A 16,680-nucleotide genomic window follows, 5' to 3' on the forward strand; every position below is an offset into this window, starting at 1 on the left:
GGAAGGGTAAGGGCCATCGTTAATCATATGTCAAAGGTGTTGACATCAGCTTTCCCTGTTTGTCCACCCACCCCAGCCATGGCACCAGAGGTGACACTATCCTGATATCATAGTTACGCCGCAAAGTCAATTGGCTCCATCCGCAACCTTATTAACCCTACCAATACCGCTCATCAGCAATTCCTCACTGTGTCTGCTATTAACGGATTAATACCAAACAACAAAATGCAATCAGTTCTACAACCCATCCTCGGTCCTCATAAGGAGATCCATGATCTCACCGGTCGCGTCGCCCTCATTACTGGCGGTGCGCTGGGTATAGGGTAATACTTTCCCCTTGTGATGATGATGTAGTGGCTGATGAATGCAGGTATGAGATCGCCCGCGCATTCGTCCTCAACGGCGCCAAGGTCTACATCACCAACCGGAAAGAAGAGCAGGGACATGCCGCGATCGAACAAATCAAGAAAGAAGCGGGCGACAAGGCGCAGATAGAATGGTTCCCTTGTGATATGGGCAACTTGAAGCAGATCAAGGACGTGTTTGAGGATTTCAGAAAGAAGGAGGATAGATTGGATCTGGTTAGTCCCTGTCAGTCACAAACGACGCGGGATACTAATGATGGTGATAGTTGATCCTCTCGGCTGGGATAAACGTCAACCAATACGGCGAGACACACGATAACATTGATCGACATTTCGAGGTCAACTGGCTGGGCCAGTTCTACGTTGTGAATCTGGTATACCCGTTGTTGAGAAAGACATCCAAGTTGCCGAATACCCCTGCGCCGCGGATTGTGTTCGAAACATCGGAGCAGCATCGCATGGCGCCGAAGAATGTACATTTCGCGACCCTCGAGGAGATCAATAACCCCGAGGTGGGCAATCTGGAACTCTACGGACGGACCAAGTTGGCGATTATCTTGGGTGTGAAGTATGGGCTGTTGGATCGGGTGATCAAGCCTAACAAGGATGATATCTATGCACTTTCTGTGCATCCGGGTGCTGTAAGTTTGTCGTCCCGTGGGAACAACTGGCATCTGGCTAACAGGATATAGGTAAACACGGCAATGCAGCAGCAGTGGAAGGACGCGTATCCGGGGCTTCTTGGCAAGCTGCTGACGACAGTGATGCTGGCCGCTGGACGGACAGTTGAGCATGGATCATTCAGTGCACTCTATGCGGCAACGAGTCCGGAAGTTGAAGAGAAGGGCTGGAATGGTTACTACTTTAATGACCCTGCACAGCCTGGAAAGGAGTCTGCTCAGGCTTCGGATCCCACATTAGGCGCTGCACTGTGGGAGCTTAGCCATCGACTCATCAAGGAGAAGGTTGGCGAGGATGCCATTGTTGACTGGAATGCCAGTGCATAAGGGCATACTATGTAGTTATTAGCGTTGAATCAGATTTGTCATGGACTGCTGTCGAAGACGTCAGCGATACGTACAATCTGGCTGTTGAGCCAGCTCTAGATCTAGCACAATTGATTGATTGATTCGTGGAACCACGTATAGTTAGATGTACGTTCGCCACAAATGGCATACGTTTACCTTCTGTCAGATGTCCACTGTCAAGATGGCCCAATCAGGGCCGTCAATTCAATGTGGATGACCACAACGGCGTTCCGAGCAAATCTTGCTTATGTTTCAACATCTATCATTGGCCGATCTGGTTACTGTTGTTCCACGGATATCAATTGACGTCCAATTCCAAGTTCGATGCCTTGTGGCTTTCATCATTGACTAGTCCATTTGAGGTCCTTGAATGGTATATAGTTCGGCCAGCCGGGTTGAATCCATGATCAAGACTTCAGACTGAATTGTTAGCACAATTGAATCACCGCCACCATGGCAACTGATCCCCTCGGAATCATCGGACAAGCTGTTGGAGCTGCAGGACTAGACCCGCGTCCTACACAGCTGACATCGCTTTTCCAGGGCGCAAACGATGGCCCGGCCAGAACTGCAGCTAAAATAACCGGTGTCCAGGGCCCTGGCAAGCGCGAAGACGATGGACCCTACTTCACCAACAACGAAGGAATTCCATTCCCCGATCCCGCACACAGCAAGACAGTAGGCGGTATTCCTGTTGTGTCTGATGCTTTCCTTCTCCAGAAGCAACAGACATTCAACCGGTCCAAGAACCTGGAGCGAATGGTTCATCCTTGTTAGACTGCCTTTTCGTCCCTTGATGACCTGCTAACGATGACAGGTGGTAGCGGTGCCTTTGGATACTTTGAGACCACTAAGGATGTCTCTTCCCTTACCAAGGTAGGTAACCTTCTCTGAATTCAGTACAATAGATCTGACCAACAGGCTCATTTCCTACGATCCACTGGTGTCAAAACTCCGGTCTTTGTTCGATTCTCGACCGTCACTCTGGGTCGTGAATTCCCGGATCTGGCGAGGAACCCACGCGGTTTTGCGATCAAATTTTACACCGGTGAAGGAAACTACGACATTGTCGGATTGAACTTCGTAAGATACCTAGACTCCGTGGTGAAGCTGGCTAACACAGACAGCCGGTTTTCTTCTGCCGTGACCCTATTCAAGGTCCAGATGTCATTCGCTCGCAATATCGCAATCCCAAGAATTTCCTCCTAGATCATACTTCACTTTTCGATCTGCTTGCAAACACTCCAGAGGGGTATGTCTTCACTTGATGAGGTACTGGGTGTGAAGCTGACTGCTGCAGCAACCACGCGGGAATGATGTTCTTTTCCGATCATGGAACGCCAAAGGGTTGGACGAACAATCATGGATATGGCTGTCATACCTTCAAATGGTAGGTTAGAAACCACAAAGAAGACTCTTCTGACAAGACAGGGTCAATACCAACGGCGAATTCGTCTACATCAAATACCATTTCATCGCCAATCACGGCCAGAAGCAGTTCAACGCAGACGAAGCCCTAGAGTATGGAGGCGAGGACCCCGACTGGTCGAAGCGTGACCTGTGGCAGGCGATCGAGAAAGGAGAGGAGATTACCTGGACTGCTCATGTCCAAATCATGAAGCCGGAGGAAGCCGATCCCCAGAAACTAGGATTCGATCCCTTTGATGTGACTAAAGTCTGGCCGAAGGACCAGTTTCCGGTTCGTTCTCGACATCCTGAGATTGGGCATGACTGACTGGTACAGTTGCATGAGTTCGGCAGATTGGTTCTGAACAAGAACCCGGAAAACTTCCATCGCGACGTCGAGCAAGCGGCCTTTTCGCCGGGAAGCATGGTCCCTGGTATCGAGGACAGCCCGGATCCGCTCCTGCAGTTCCGTATGTTCTTCTATCGCGACGCGCAATATCACCGGATCGGAGTGAACTTGCATCAAGTACCGGGTAAGTCAGCTTACAGAGTCTCTTTTTTGCATATCATGCTGACGGTAAAGTTAACTGTCCGTTCATGACATCCTCCTACTCGAGCCTGAACTTCGACGGCCAAATGCGCGTGGACGCAAACCACGCCATGAACCCTCAATACGTGCCCAACAGCTTCGTGCACAAGTTCCGTCCAGATACTGCGGAAGCTCCATACCAAGTCTCGGACAGCTTTGTCGGTCGAAAGTCGCACTACTACCATGAAGGCAAACCGTCAGAGTATGATCAACCACGGGAATTGTATCGCCGTGTGATGGACGATAAAGCCCGGCGTCATCTACATAAGAACACAGCTCGACTGCTGAAACTGGTGGATACTATTGATGTTCAGATCAAGTATCTTGCACAGGTGTTCTGCATTGCGCCTGAGTATGCAAAGGGAGTGTATGATCATCTCCCTCCTGAGCAGCAGAAGAAGTTCAGTTATGCCGATGTGGAGAAGCGTGCGAATGGAGCTGAAAAAGCGGGCAAAGAGCCCAAGTTCATGCCCAGTCTGCAGTCGGATAAACTGGTGGGTATGTGTCCTGCTATGTCGGTTTACAATGTGTGATAGCTGGTCTGCTGTTTGGCTACTAGGCTGTTGTTAATCTGAATCTACCTGAATTTTCGCCATTCCAAACCAACAAGACCATCATAGTCTGGAATGTCCTTGTGCTACATTTGGGCGGGCGACTTACTCAATCCTTGTCATCAATCGGACTGCTGTTGTGACACAATGTAGGTCAGATACGCAACCATCCAGTAGGCAATGTTCCGACGGGGCATAGGGCTAGTTACACCGAGGTACAGGTGTGTCAGGTCCCCCAAGATTACTATGTTATCCCGAAGCTTGTACATTTGTAGCACATGAGGTGCATGTCGGATTATTCCGATCGTCCACTTTCTCTGGGTCTAGACTCCTACAAGCAATTATGACAGCAAGCCACATACTTTTGGATGTTTATTTATGGGTCTCTGACTAAATTATTCCTTTTGGCACACTTTTCGTCTTCCTCATCAACCATGAAGTAGAAGTATCATTGAAAGCTGTGTCCCAGGCTGATAGTAATATTGACTTACTGTGTAGTACTCCGAGAAACCCACCTCTACCTGCGTTGTGATATAGAGACTGTCATAAGGTACTATGAATATCCTTCTGACTCGAATATTGAACACCAATATCATAAGAAATGAATCTTTCATTTCACTTTCATATACCCTTCCATCGTTGGATAGTCCACAAAACAGTTCAATATCACTCCGACGGCAATATACACTCAGTACCTTCATGGCCACCGTTAGACATAGTATCCAGAGCACCCATCCTCTCAATGCACATTGACTCACAGAGCATCATCTTCTATTAGAATATGACCACCTCTCTCAGCTTCCCCCCCCCCTCATCCGCAAGCATAAATACAGACCAGCGCCCACCCCCAATCTTCTCCAACCATCACTCACCAACATCTCCTCTCTACACCTTCCTATCTTCAAACCCTCCCACATCAACAATCTCAATCTAATCCCAAACACCATGCACCTCCTCCAAATCCTCGCCGTCCTCGGCGCCACCATGACCGCCACCCAAGCCTTCGACTGCACCCCCACCCAACTCCACATCGGAACCATCGCCGGCTGCGGAACCAACAAGCGCGGTCCGAACTGGTTCGCCTGGTTCGACAACCAGTCGCCCTGCTCGGGGGTCGATCTCGGCCTCGTCAACTCCTACAACGACAACGGCCTGTGCAATGTGACTGCCCAGTTCCCCGGTCGTGGCCAAGTCGCCTTCGGGGGCTGCACCAAGCGTCCCGATACCATGTCCCAGGCGGGTCCGCCTACCTCGGTGACACTGCAGGACGGATATGTTTTGGATTGTAGGGCTGCTAGTGAGCGCGAGATTGCTTGTCCCTCGCCTTGTGATCGTCGGGCTTCGATTGCGGTTACTAGTAACTACACTTGTACTGAGAGGGAGATGTTGTGATGGATGATGAGTGGGTAGGGACAGGGGCTGGAGTGTGGTTTGGATGTGGCTTGGGTTGTTTCCTGGGTACTTTGGGGGAATGACTGCATGTGGGGAATGTTTGAGTCATGTCTGTCTGCTCTGGTTCTTTTGTTTCTTCCATCGGTTATGAAAATGTTTGCCGGGATCAGTTGGTCTTGTTGGTTTCGGAACTTGGTGTGGAAGTTCGAATTATCTGTCTTTACTGTGTTGAGCGTGAAAATGGTCTGTGTCCGGTAGGTAGTGCGAAGCAAGTTGGACTTCAGGGCTTGAGCGCATTCTAGTCAATTCACGAGGATCGGACATGCTGGATTCCTGGACTATAACCGTCGGGGTGCACGTAGATTGATAAGTTTCACCATAATAGGTCTGTAGACAAGGCCGCCAGTCTCTGGTATCGAGAAACAATCTAGTCTAGTCGAATGGAAACTTTTATCAGAATGACCTAGAATAAACCAATAATAGTACATATATACAAACAACCCAACCAATCAACAACATCAATCAAACTCATAAAATTCATCATCCGGACTGGCCAGCGCCCTCGCAATTGCAAACCTAACCGGGGACCAGGCAAAATACTCACTCTTAGCATACTCACGATACAGCGAGCCCAGCAGCCAACAAATCGGTTCATAACACGTAATAGGCAGATAATCCTCATTAAACGGGGGCCGAGTCAATTCATCAAACAGAATATTCCAGGGAATCAGAATCATCGTAAAGTACGTCACGCGTTGCACGTTCTTCTCTATAAGGGCGAACGCAGTCTTAGGTTTAATCCGACTGTGTAGGAGGTTGTCATGAACTAGCTGAGAGAGCAGCTGGTCGGTCCGGGCAAACTGGGCCTTCTTCCACTCGTTCGTGTTTTCTACCTGGGTTCTGAGCTTCTCTCCGCCGAGTCCTTCATGGACCTTGCGACGGGCTTCGGTAATGTCCCATTCGTGCGGGTCCTCGGGTCGTCCGACTACATTGAGGAATGAGATGAGGGTGTCGCGCTGCTTGTCGGGATCGCGGGTGCATGGGATCCAGGAGCATTTGCTGAGCTTGTATTGGAGGGTTTCCCAGAGGGTTTGGCCGTCGGGCATGGTCTTTTTCCGTGTTTGGGGGAGCTGTAATAAGCATAGGGTTAGCAATGATTGGAATAGACCATAGTACAGGAGGTGATACAAACATGGGCTCTGTGTGGAGTTGTTGATTGTATGGAGGTATAGGCTGTCATAGATGCTGCTGCATGCGGAAATCAAAAGGCCACATGTTGCTTCCCCTGTGGCTCCGTCATGAGGTAGTGATGTCGTCAGAATGGCGATGCCAAGGTAGGGTTTCACTATTGTATAGATTACTCAGGTTCAGATGACCCAATGAAATGTCCCAATCATGTGTTGCTAAAAATTAATTCCAGATGTCCGGGACCTCTCGTCTTTGACATAACTCTATTTGTCACTAACCAGGTTTGTGGGCCCAGCGAAAATATAGTTTGGAAGTGAACCGGGCAATTAATCTAGCAGACCCGGATTACACATTCAGTTGGGTAATAGCTTCAACAGATACAATCCTAGTGCAAGCCCTAGTTAGTGGAGATTTAACAGAAAAGTGCTGGGAACTCACCTAAGTCACAGTCTTGGTTTGACCAGGACGCAACTTCTTCAAGGCCAGCCTCATCCACCAACTGCTTCCTTTCTTGAGCGTCGTATTTCTGACTCACGGCGAAACGTATCTTCTCGCCCTTGCTGACCACTATATCCTCTAATGGAGCTCCCAATCTAATGTCTTTCGATTTGGGGATGTAGGAAGCCTCTTGTCTGCCAAGGTGGTGATTCCACTCGGTCAAATAATACCACTCGTCGATGTTGAATGTTGAAGGAGCGGACTTGACCTCGCCATTGACGTGTCGCTGTTCCAGAATCGAATTCGCATGTTCTAATCCAGCCATGGTGAACCCCCCGACTCCATCTGCTGTATATGCCCGCAATACCTTAAGAGGCTCCTTGCATCCATCGATACCAATGAGGAGAGAGCTGCCTGGTGATCTCAAAGCATTGGTTGCAATGCTGCTCAGAAAGCCAGCTGCCTCCGGCTTTGAGAAGTTACCAATACTCGAGCCCAAGAACATGACGCAGTGAGGCAAGTCGCGAACATGGGGGTCCTCATTCAACCAACGTAGCCCGTCATCAAAGGTGCCATAGAGTCCGGCGAAGCGGACATGCTTGTATCTCTCCATCGGTATAGTTTTCAACGTTGAAACGAGCTCCGAGTAGCTGACATCCAACGCATAATAGGTGACATCTTTTGCCTGTCGCTCGAGGGCTTCCAGAAGAAGGATGACTTTCTCTAAGGCTCTTTGAAAAGTTAGCATTGAGCTGTTTGTCATCATCTACACTCACGCGCTTCCAAAATCAACAATCACACTCCCCTCGGGGATACGGTTTGCAATCTCATCGCCTTTGGACTTGAGAATCCGCATTTCCTCTTGTCGTAAGTAGTAGTTGGGAGCGCTGGAATGACACGCCCAATGCCGGAGACCTTCCGCACTGTACAATATGAGACTTGGAAGCTCTTTCGGGTTTTTGGACATCCCTTGGATGATTCCATCCCGTATGCTGGCCTCTGTATCGGATTGGCGAATGTCAAGGACAATGTTTTCACCCATTTTCGAATATCTAGAACCGCAGAAATATAGAGGGACAAAGTTACATTGAATAGAAGAACGTTGCACCAACAATCAGCCTTATAGGAATCAGACATCCCATTGACCTTTGATTCTTGCTCCCATCCTGTGACGTTGTCAGCCAGACTGTCGTCAGTCCACTTCCTAATTCGTACAGTCGAAACTCTCACGGCTCTTTACGTTCTCCACGGAGTTTTCTAGAAAGCAGCATCCAGTCTAAGTGATATCACAAGATGAACAGAATTTGTCATTTCATAGGGCGGACACCACACCCAGCCTAGCGACACCAATGTTACACAATACCAATAATCATGGTGTGCCTAGTTGTGCCACTTCGCACGATATGCATGCTGACGGGATATAATAAGGAAAATCGTACCCGTTCTAGGTGTGACATTGCCACTTCCATTCTGTTCCAACAAGCGTCGGACATAATGGATTCTAAATCTGGCAGCCTTGGGGCTGTAATCACTGCTTGCGGACTCGCTCTGCTGGCTTATTCAATAAGCCTAGGGTTTTTCAGATTGTTCATTCACCCACTTGCCAGATTTCCAGGCCCACGATTGGCCGCTTTGACATCCTGGTACGAGCTTTATTGGAATGTTGTGAAAGGGGGCAAGTTTCTGTGGGAAATTGAACGACTTCATCAGCGCTATGGTTGGTACGTCACCTTCTGTCTTAGCCCTACCTAACCTGTTAGGACCAATCGTCCGCATCAATCCGGATGAGCTACACATCGCCGATCCCGACTTCTACCACGAAGTGTACGCCCCGCCATGGAAGAAACAAGACAAGGAGAGAAACTACGTCCAGCTCGGAGGACAGGCAGGCTCAGCCCTGACAACAGTGGACCACGATCTTCATCGATTACGAGCCTCCGCTATAGTCCCATTCTTCTCCAAACAGGCCGTCGAAAACATGGAGCCACTCATCAAAAGCAAAATAAATCGCCTCTGCGCATACTTCGACACCTGCATTGGAGAGGGCAATGTGGTGATATTCAGCCACGCTGCGCTCGCATTGACCGTGGATGTCATTTCCAGCTACGCCTACGGCGAGAGCTACGACTGTCTTGAACGAGCTGATCTTGGATCGGAGTTTCGGGAGATTTTGGTCTCCGCGAACGAGGGATATGCGATCCTGCGGCATTTTCATTGGCTGCATGCCGTCATGCATTGGCTTCATCAGTGGGGTTGTACTACCTCGCCTTACATCAGGTGGCAGAAGCGCATTGCGGACCAGACTGTTTCGGTTTGTAAGCTCCATAGGGAGGGGAGGTTGCCGGCTGGGACTGTATTCCAGGCTATTTTGGATAGTAATCTTCCTGATGCAGAGAAGGAATCGTGGAGGTTGAATATTGAGGCGCAAACATTGCTTCATGCAGGTAGTGAGACTTCGGCTAAGGTATGCAGTTCACGTCAGTTTGCTGGGGGTACTGATTATTTTCTGCAGACGCTTGAGATTATTATGTTTTACCTTCTTGATGATGTTGTCAAATTGGAGCGACTTAGGGCTGAGCTGAAGACGGTTATGCCCGATCCGACAAGCCCTGTTTCGTGGAATCAGCTGCAGTCTCTGACGTATATGGTGAGTGTCGAAGCTACTCATTGCTTACATCGTTAACAAAATCCTCTGTGCCAGTCAGCTGTCATTCAAGAAGGCATCAGGTTACAATTTGGAATCACGACCAGAAGCCCGCGGATCTCCCATACCGCGCTTCAATACAAGGACTGGATCATTCCCGCCGGAGTAAGTCAACACCTAAATCCGAAGTCCGGTTTAAGATTGTTTTCCGAACTTGGCTCCGTTGGGATGGGAATGGCTGACGGATAATGTGCCGTAGACACCTGTCAGCACGCTGACTTGGTTTGTTCACACCGACGAAACTCTATTCCCCCGTCCATTTGAATTTGATCCCGATCGGTGGATAAGGGCTGCACAAGGTGGCACCAGACTGGACAAATACCTGACCTCCTTTGGCAAAGGCAGTCGACGCTGTTTAGGCATCAAGTATTACCCCGCATTTGTCTGAAAAAGCAATCTCCCGGTTGCAGGGTTATTGAATGTGGCTTGCTGATCGCTAGTCTTGTGTTGTCTTCTAGCTTGGCATATTGTCAGATCACTATCACCCTGGCGATGCTCATCCGGCGTTTCCAGTTCCGGCTGTTTGAAACTACCGTCGAGGATGTTACACCAGCTCGCGACTGCTTTATTGCTTATGCCGCGAAGGGTCGGAAAGGTGTACGATTGAGGGTGGTTGGGCGAGTCGATCGGTAAAATGCACTATCAGATGCAGTGGATGCTGCAGTGGGTGTGATCAATGCAGTTCTTGCTGACAGAATGGATGGATCGGGTCGAATCAGATTGATGGGTTTGAATAGTGGACCAAAGTGATGTGACAACTGTACTTCAGGTTACACAAAGCCTAATAAGAGGAGATTGTGCAACCTGTGAGTTCCAGCCGAGGTGCAGAGGGAATGCGTAACTAGTATGAGGTAATTGTGCGATCATCCATCACCATACACACTCCTCGCATGGAATTGCCTGCCAATGGACCAATCATCGCTAATTCTCCCCTCATTAAATATAATTCAATTTTGCCGGCTCAGTATCCAAATTAGACATATGGGCGATTAGACCCTTGTTCAACGAGATATGCCATTAACTCAGGAAGCAGAGAGACACAATAGATCCTCTATAAACCAACTATTGCTCCTTGGTATGTTACATCCAGACTCAATACATCAACAGACCAATCTAACCATTGCAACAGCGGTATGCCGCGTAGCAGAACCCATAGCCATAACCTCCATCCTACCCTACGCCTGGTCCATGATCAAGGACTTCCACATCACAACCGATCAAAACGCATCCTTTTACGCTGGCATCCTCGTAGGAGCCTATGCCTTTTCTGAGGCAATCACCAGCGTCTTCTGGGGTGCGTTATCCGATCGCATTGGTCGAAGGCCCGTGGTTCTGCTGGGATGTTGTGGAACTATTGTGTCCCTTATGCTAGTGGGCCTAGCGCCGACTTTCTGGGTGGCTCTCGTGGGGAGGATTCTGGGTGGTGCCCTAAATGGGAACATTGCAGTCATCCAGACCATGGTTTGTGAGTTGATCGAGGATGCAGAGAATGAGCGTACGACAGCCCTATACCCCTGCTGGCTAACGCTGATGTGAGCACAGCGCAAGCGTATGCAGTGATGCCGTTTTTTTGGTCCTTGGGGACGATCATCGGTCCTGGTATGTCCCTTCCCAGATACGTTCAGTGCAGATGAGAAATATGTTGACATAGCAGCCATCGGGGGTTTACTGGCCAAACCAGCAGAAGGGTTTCCTTCGATGTTCTCTCCCACGGGGCTATTTGGCAGATTCCCATATCTGCTACCCAATCTCGTCTGTTCGATCCTGCTATGTCTGAGCATTTTCTGCGTGTGGCTGTTCCTCCGCGAAACACATCCAGACATGCAACCACAGGATACAAAATGGCACGACCCAGCACAACAACCTCTCCTCAGCCACCACACTGACAGTGACCCAACAAACAACCCTCTCTCAAACGACCCCCCAAAACCCAGACCCTCATCTCCCAACACCACCACCACCACAATCTACACCCCCTCCCTAACAATGTTCATCCTCGCCCTCGCAATCTTCACCTTCCACTCAATGTCCTACGACCACCTCCTCCCCATCTTCCTCCAAGACTCCTCCCCCTCTTCCTCCCCCACCCTAAGCAAAAACCCCCTCTCCATCCCCTCCGGTCTCGGCCTAACCACCCAAACCACCGGCCTCATCCTCGCCTCAGACAGCATCATCGCCCTCCTCATCCAGAGCATGCTCTTCCCTGTCCTGGCCCGCATATACGGCGTCTGGAATCTCTATATATTCGTGACTTCTCTGCATCCAGCATGTTACCTGATACATCCTTTTCTTGCCTTTCTTCCACGTTATCTATTATTCCCGGGGATATACATATGTCTGATTATCAGGAATGTTCTATCGATTATTGCCTACCCGGTATTACTTATATTGATTAAGCAAGCAACGGTGGATCCAAAGGCGCTGGGAAGAGTTAATGGCCTTGCGGCGTGTGCGGGGGCGGTGTCCAGGATGGTTGCCCCCCCGGTAGCAGGGGCGTTGTATGCGGTTGGGAAGGGGGTGGGGTGTACGGGGTTGGCGTGGTGGGGGACCGCCGGGGCAGCGGGGGTAGGGGCGGTGCAGGTTTGGGTGGGGGGTTGGGGAGGGGGGGGGGGGGGATGCAGATGAGGATGGGGTGGATTATTAGGGAGTTGTGGAGAGGGAGGGTATTGGGGTTGATGGGAGATTTTGTTGGAGGGTAGGGCTTTATTGGTTGGATATGGGGTGTTTAGATAGAAACTTATAGGTATGCAGCAGAGGATGTGAAATGAGTATTGGATCTGGGTGATATGTATTATGTATGGAGCATGTCGAGGTACCGGGTTCGAATGCCCATGATAATGGGGGTCATGAACGACCTTCCCCTGTCCTAGTCTGTCAGTGTGCACGTGAACAGGGTTGATCTTCTACTGAGTAAGATATATGTGAATGGTTCTACCAACAATTGAATGTTTGGACTGATAAATGGATGATGTATGGATGGATGGCTGGTTAAATAAAGGTTGCTCAACTAGTTAGTATTTATTGACTACTTATATAATTTGGTTGTCTTCATGGACAATAAATAAATAATTGTCTTCTTGTCTATCCAGATAAATTGTGGGTGAGTTTCTAATTGTGACGGGCTCAAGAGCCCAAGAACTACTCAAGGTATGTGAAGGTAAGTAGAATTTGAATCCTCTGGAGAGCTATCTAACTACAGGTTAAATAATTCTTCTTATAACTAATCTTCCTTAAAGACTTCCCGTACAGCATCGAGAAGTCCCTATGCCTTTCAGCTGGTTCCTCTGTAGCTTCAGGGAGCTCCTCAGTGTTACAGACCCCTGCTAGCCAGGTTACTAGCAAAAGCGGACTGGTTAGGCAGAAAAGTGGCGACAAGGCAGGACTCGGACAACCAGAGACTCTTATCGAGTAGAATCCCGGTTTGAGTAACGTCCGGAGTAACGTTGTGTCACGTGACCATCTACCATCAGATCTACTATCGAGGGTATACGGAATGGTATACGGAATCCAGGGACATGATTGGATCGACCCTCGATCTACCCTGAATGGTATACGAAATGGTATACGAAGGATAGGATATAAGGACACTCTTTCATGTACTTAGCTAATTCTGTTCTTCGTGCTCAATAACACTGTCTTTAAGTAACCATACGTTTTGGTAAAGCTTAGCGACAACACTCGTCCGCACTTACTTACGGATAGCTGCGCGGCACTATCTGGCCTTACTTCTCTTCTTCTGTTCAGGACCGGTCGCCTTTAGATAGTCAACAACCTGACTTACCTTGATTCAGTTCAAAGGTACGTATAGGAACGGAAGCTAAGCTAACAGGAACAGGGAGAAGCGATCCTAGGGTTTGACAATTAGCTCTGTAATTATTATAATCTTGGTACAAATAATAGATATCCTTACTTACATCCGGCCAGTAATGGTAACAGATGATGATCTTATATATTTGATTTTATTTCGAATATCTAGTAATCATGTTATTATAAACCTCTTGGATAATTCAGATTTATAAAGGCTCTGAGTTAAAGATCCAAGCCTGTTCCTGGAAAAGCAGATACTTATTAGTATTTAGTTAAGACTCTGTAATAGAGACCTTTAGTTTTAGCTACTTGGGAAGTTCAGACCAGCCTTCGGTCACAGCCTTCTAGTACTTCTTTAGGTCCTTATCAGCCTTCTCAGCCTCTATCCATGTCTTGTCTAGGGTTAGTCCTCCAGGCTCTCTCTTACTAGAGTTGTCCTTGATAAATATCATGCAGGCGAGTCTATCCCCTAATACTGGACAGAATAGCTAGATCTTATAATTTATAATATGCTTATCTTCTTCTTCAGATATGTTCTAGGCCCTCCGGGACAGAGCGTCCGATCTGGTATTCATTATCTTTAAACAATAGTCAATCATAAAATTAAAGTGGCTCAGAAACTAGGCCCAATGTATCTGCTATTCAAAGAGTCATTACTAAGTTATAAAGTATTCTAAATTCTAGTAATCATTAAGAATCTTGAAATAAAAAAGGATAATCAGCTCCAGTTTCCATTCCTGTAAGGCCTCCAGCTACAGCACCGTTTCCCCAACATGGACAACCACCCCCTTTCCAACCTCGGGATTCCAAATCCTCGACCCATCTCTAAAGATCGATGAAGAAACCCTCCCAACATACTCCCCCGAGAAATACTATCCCATCCATCAAAGCCAGATTTTCAACTACCGATACTAAGCCATCGCCAAAGTAGGTTACGGAGTTACCTCGACTGTATGGTTCGCCCGGGACCTGGTGTATGCTTACCCTACCCTTTCTCATTTTCCAGCCATTCTAATCCCAACATCCCAGTAACTCCACCTACGTTGTCCTCAAGCTCTACGTCCTAGGACAAGAAAGAGACCATGAGCTAAAGATCTATAATCACATGTTCAACATGAAAAACCGACCACCCAGGCAGACAGTTCATCCGCAAATTACTCAACCACTTCTTCATCGATGGTCCTCACGGCCGCCATATTTGTCTTGTTCATGAGCCCCTGGGGATGAACACCTCGGATCTGCTGCACTCCATCCCCGGCAAAACAATGACTCTCGAACTCATGAAACCCGCTATCCGCCAATTGCTCCGTGCCTTGGACTTTATGCATTCCGTGGCGGGTGTCATCCATACGGGTACTGTACTCCTTTTCTTCCCCACCCCTCAGTCCCAAGCCCCTTAGGCGACGCCTCTAACTTCGCAAACAAGATATCCAATTGAAAAACCTCCTTCTTCCTGCACCTTCAGCATCTGCACTCTCTGATTTCGAAGAGCGTACGATCAACCAACCAGTCCCAAGAAAGGTCCTCAAAGATCGGACCATTTATACCACCTCGTCGTTTCCCGCCGGAGACGGATACCCTCTACTCGGCGACTTTGGCGAGGCCCGAATTGGTAACGAGCCACGCAATGAGAGCATCATGCCGGACTATTACCGCGCGCCTGAAGTTATCTTGAAGTCGACGTGGGACTACAAGGTCGATATCTGGAGTGTTGGGATGGTCGTAAGTGATCCAATCGGAATACCACAGTCGGCGCTTACCAATTTTGAAGGCATGGGATATCGTCAGCCCTCGCACCCTCATTAAAGGTAACACTATCGACGGGATATCTGACGATGGAGCCCACATCGTGGAGCTCGTATCTCTACTCGGTCCTCCACCATCCTCATTCCTCAAAAACACACCCATGAGCAGGATATTCTGGGATGAATCCGGAGCTTGGAACAATCTGGTCCCGATTCCTGATCAAAATCTAGATAATTTAGCGGCCGACATCCGAGGCGAGGACGTGGAGGGATTCCTGCGATGGTTGCGTTTAGCCCTGCAATGGAATCCGGAGGATCGGCTGACGGCGTTGGAGTTGTTGATGGATCCGTGGTTGATGAAAGGGCTTAATCTTCGGAAGTGAGATGTGAGGATGACGTAAGGGTAACGATCGCATTTTAGTATTGAGTAGATCTAGTTGTTGGGTTGCACAATCACGTATACTTCATAGCTTCAGGAAATAAGCTGCTCATACCGAGTCCAGCCAAGTGAACCATCCTATTACACTAATACAACCCGCTAATTGCATCGCTGGCTACCTCTAAAACCTGGTGATACCCTTCCTCGTGGAGTCAAAAGGGCATTAGTTTTTGATTCAGCCGTGAGTGGGATTTATGCTGCTGCATTCTACAATAATAATTTTAGGTTTTACATGTTTAGTGGTTTTTTTATCTCTCCCCGTTCTATATATGTCCTGTATGATCCAGGACTAATACATACGACCACAGGGTGTGGAGAACAGGGCTTCCCGTCCGCTCAGCCGTACTTAAGCCACACGCCGGGAGGTTAGTAGTTGGGTGGGTGACCACCAGCGAATCCCTTCTGTTGTATGTTTTTGCTTTTACTTTTTTTCTTTCATTTATAGGAGCTATATGTTATATTCTTATCAGGTAGTGTAGGTAGGGTTTGATTGGGTGGGTCTTGCACTCGGGATTCAGTGCTGCGGAGCATTACCAGCCTCTGGAGCATACAAACTCATATACCTGGTTTATGGCACTAAGCTTCCGATATATTGGGTAAATATATCATGAGGTAATGCTGAGCGAAGACACGCTCAATAAAATTACTGCATGTGCAGATACATGGGACAATATAATATGCCTTGCTATCAATTTTTAAGATTTTAGGTATCCCACGACATTGATAGTGGATGACTATTGATGTGTGTAAAATTTCTCCTAGCATATGCGCCCGCGCTCTCGCTTGTCTGCGTAGGCAGAGCTTTTGTCGTATATTCTCTCGTCTACGGCTACATTATACTCTGCGGCTTTTGAGCTACGCATCCCAGATTTGAGGATAATTGACTATCTAGATAATGTGTGACTATTAGAGGAATGGTCAAGTTTGGCCTGTTTTCTTCGAATCGTGTGAAAATCATTATTAACATTGTCCTTAATTGTAATTATAAATATATCTAGGTTACACCGAGTACCCCTTTTGTCGGAAA

The 16,680-nt window shown here is 48.3% G+C and overlaps 8 protein-coding genes across 8 annotated transcripts; 6 read left to right on the top strand and 2 right to left on the bottom strand.

The window, feature by feature from the left end:
* Nucleotides 1-225: 225 nt before the first annotated feature.
* BO94DRAFT_569497 (short chain dehydrogenase/reductase family protein) lies at nucleotides 226-1,493 on the top strand (the record flags this gene model as incomplete). The annotated part of the gene is made up of 4 exons (XM_025614741.1): nucleotides 226-323; nucleotides 371-581; nucleotides 632-1,006; nucleotides 1,058-1,493. 4 exons carry the CDS (start codon nucleotides 226-228, stop codon nucleotides 1,370-1,372), a joined length of 999 nt encoding a protein of 332 aa, XP_025462760.1. The 3' UTR covers nucleotides 1,373-1,493.
* A 353-nt stretch (nucleotides 1,494-1,846) lies between these two features.
* On the top strand, nucleotides 1,847-4,119 carry BO94DRAFT_526681 (catalase; the record flags this gene model as incomplete). The annotated part of the gene is made up of 8 exons (XM_025610359.1): nucleotides 1,847-2,165; nucleotides 2,211-2,269; nucleotides 2,315-2,476; nucleotides 2,521-2,645; nucleotides 2,694-2,783; nucleotides 2,825-3,092; nucleotides 3,138-3,333; nucleotides 3,384-4,119. 8 exons carry the CDS (start codon nucleotides 1,847-1,849, stop codon nucleotides 3,920-3,922), a joined length of 1,758 nt encoding a protein of 585 aa, XP_025462761.1. The 3' UTR covers nucleotides 3,923-4,119.
* A 589-nt stretch (nucleotides 4,120-4,708) lies between these two features.
* Nucleotides 4,709-5,597, top strand: BO94DRAFT_609181 (uncharacterized protein; the record flags this gene model as incomplete). Its single annotated transcript, XM_025616573.1, has 1 exon — nucleotides 4,709-5,597. A coding segment is annotated over one exon (624 nt), but the record flags the coding sequence as incomplete, so codon positions are not given.
* Nucleotides 5,598-5,850: 253 nt separating this feature from the next.
* Nucleotides 5,851-6,438, bottom strand: BO94DRAFT_590183 (uncharacterized protein; the record flags this gene model as incomplete). Its single annotated transcript, XM_025616000.1, has 1 exon — nucleotides 5,851-6,438. One exon carries the CDS (start codon nucleotides 6,436-6,438, stop codon nucleotides 5,851-5,853), a length of 588 nt encoding a protein of 195 aa, XP_025462763.1.
* Nucleotides 6,439-6,932: 494 nt separating this feature from the next.
* Nucleotides 6,933-8,000, bottom strand: BO94DRAFT_609184 (uncharacterized protein; the record flags this gene model as incomplete). Its single annotated transcript, XM_025616574.1, has 2 exons — nucleotides 6,933-7,689; nucleotides 7,735-8,000. 2 exons carry the CDS (start codon nucleotides 7,998-8,000, stop codon nucleotides 6,933-6,935), a joined length of 1,023 nt encoding a protein of 340 aa, XP_025462764.1.
* A 452-nt stretch (nucleotides 8,001-8,452) lies between these two features.
* On the top strand, nucleotides 8,453-10,295 carry BO94DRAFT_609186 (cytochrome P450; the record flags this gene model as incomplete). The annotated part of the gene is made up of 6 exons (XM_025616575.1): nucleotides 8,453-8,675; nucleotides 8,719-9,422; nucleotides 9,471-9,605; nucleotides 9,660-9,767; nucleotides 9,862-10,028; nucleotides 10,121-10,295. 6 exons carry the CDS (start codon nucleotides 8,453-8,455, stop codon nucleotides 10,293-10,295), a joined length of 1,512 nt encoding a protein of 503 aa, XP_025462765.1.
* A 495-nt stretch (nucleotides 10,296-10,790) lies between these two features.
* On the top strand, nucleotides 10,791-12,248 carry BO94DRAFT_427111 (MFS transporter; the record flags this gene model as incomplete). Its single annotated transcript, XM_025607449.1, has 3 exons — nucleotides 10,791-11,157; nucleotides 11,205-11,261; nucleotides 11,317-12,248. Coding segments are annotated over 3 exons (1,356 nt in total), but the record flags the coding sequence as incomplete, so codon positions are not given.
* Nucleotides 12,249-13,978: 1,730 nt separating this feature from the next.
* On the top strand, nucleotides 13,979-15,672 carry BO94DRAFT_609189 (U4/U6 small nuclear ribonucleoprotein PRP4; the record flags this gene model as incomplete). The annotated part of the gene is made up of 6 exons (XM_025616576.1): nucleotides 13,979-14,036; nucleotides 14,386-14,443; nucleotides 14,499-14,576; nucleotides 14,608-14,822; nucleotides 14,896-15,191; nucleotides 15,241-15,672. The coding sequence occupies 6 exons, from the start codon at nucleotides 13,979-13,981 to the stop codon at nucleotides 15,595-15,597; spliced, it is 1,062 nt and encodes a 353-aa protein (XP_025462767.1). The 3' UTR covers nucleotides 15,598-15,672.
* Between the last annotated feature and the right edge of the window lie 1,008 nt (nucleotides 15,673-16,680).

The sequence above is a fragment of the Aspergillus sclerotioniger genome, assembly GCF_003184525.1.
Source record: "Aspergillus sclerotioniger CBS 115572 chromosome Unknown BO94scaffold_38, whole genome shotgun sequence".
Lineage (NCBI taxonomy): Eukaryota > Fungi > Ascomycota > Eurotiomycetes > Eurotiales > Aspergillaceae > Aspergillus > Aspergillus sclerotioniger.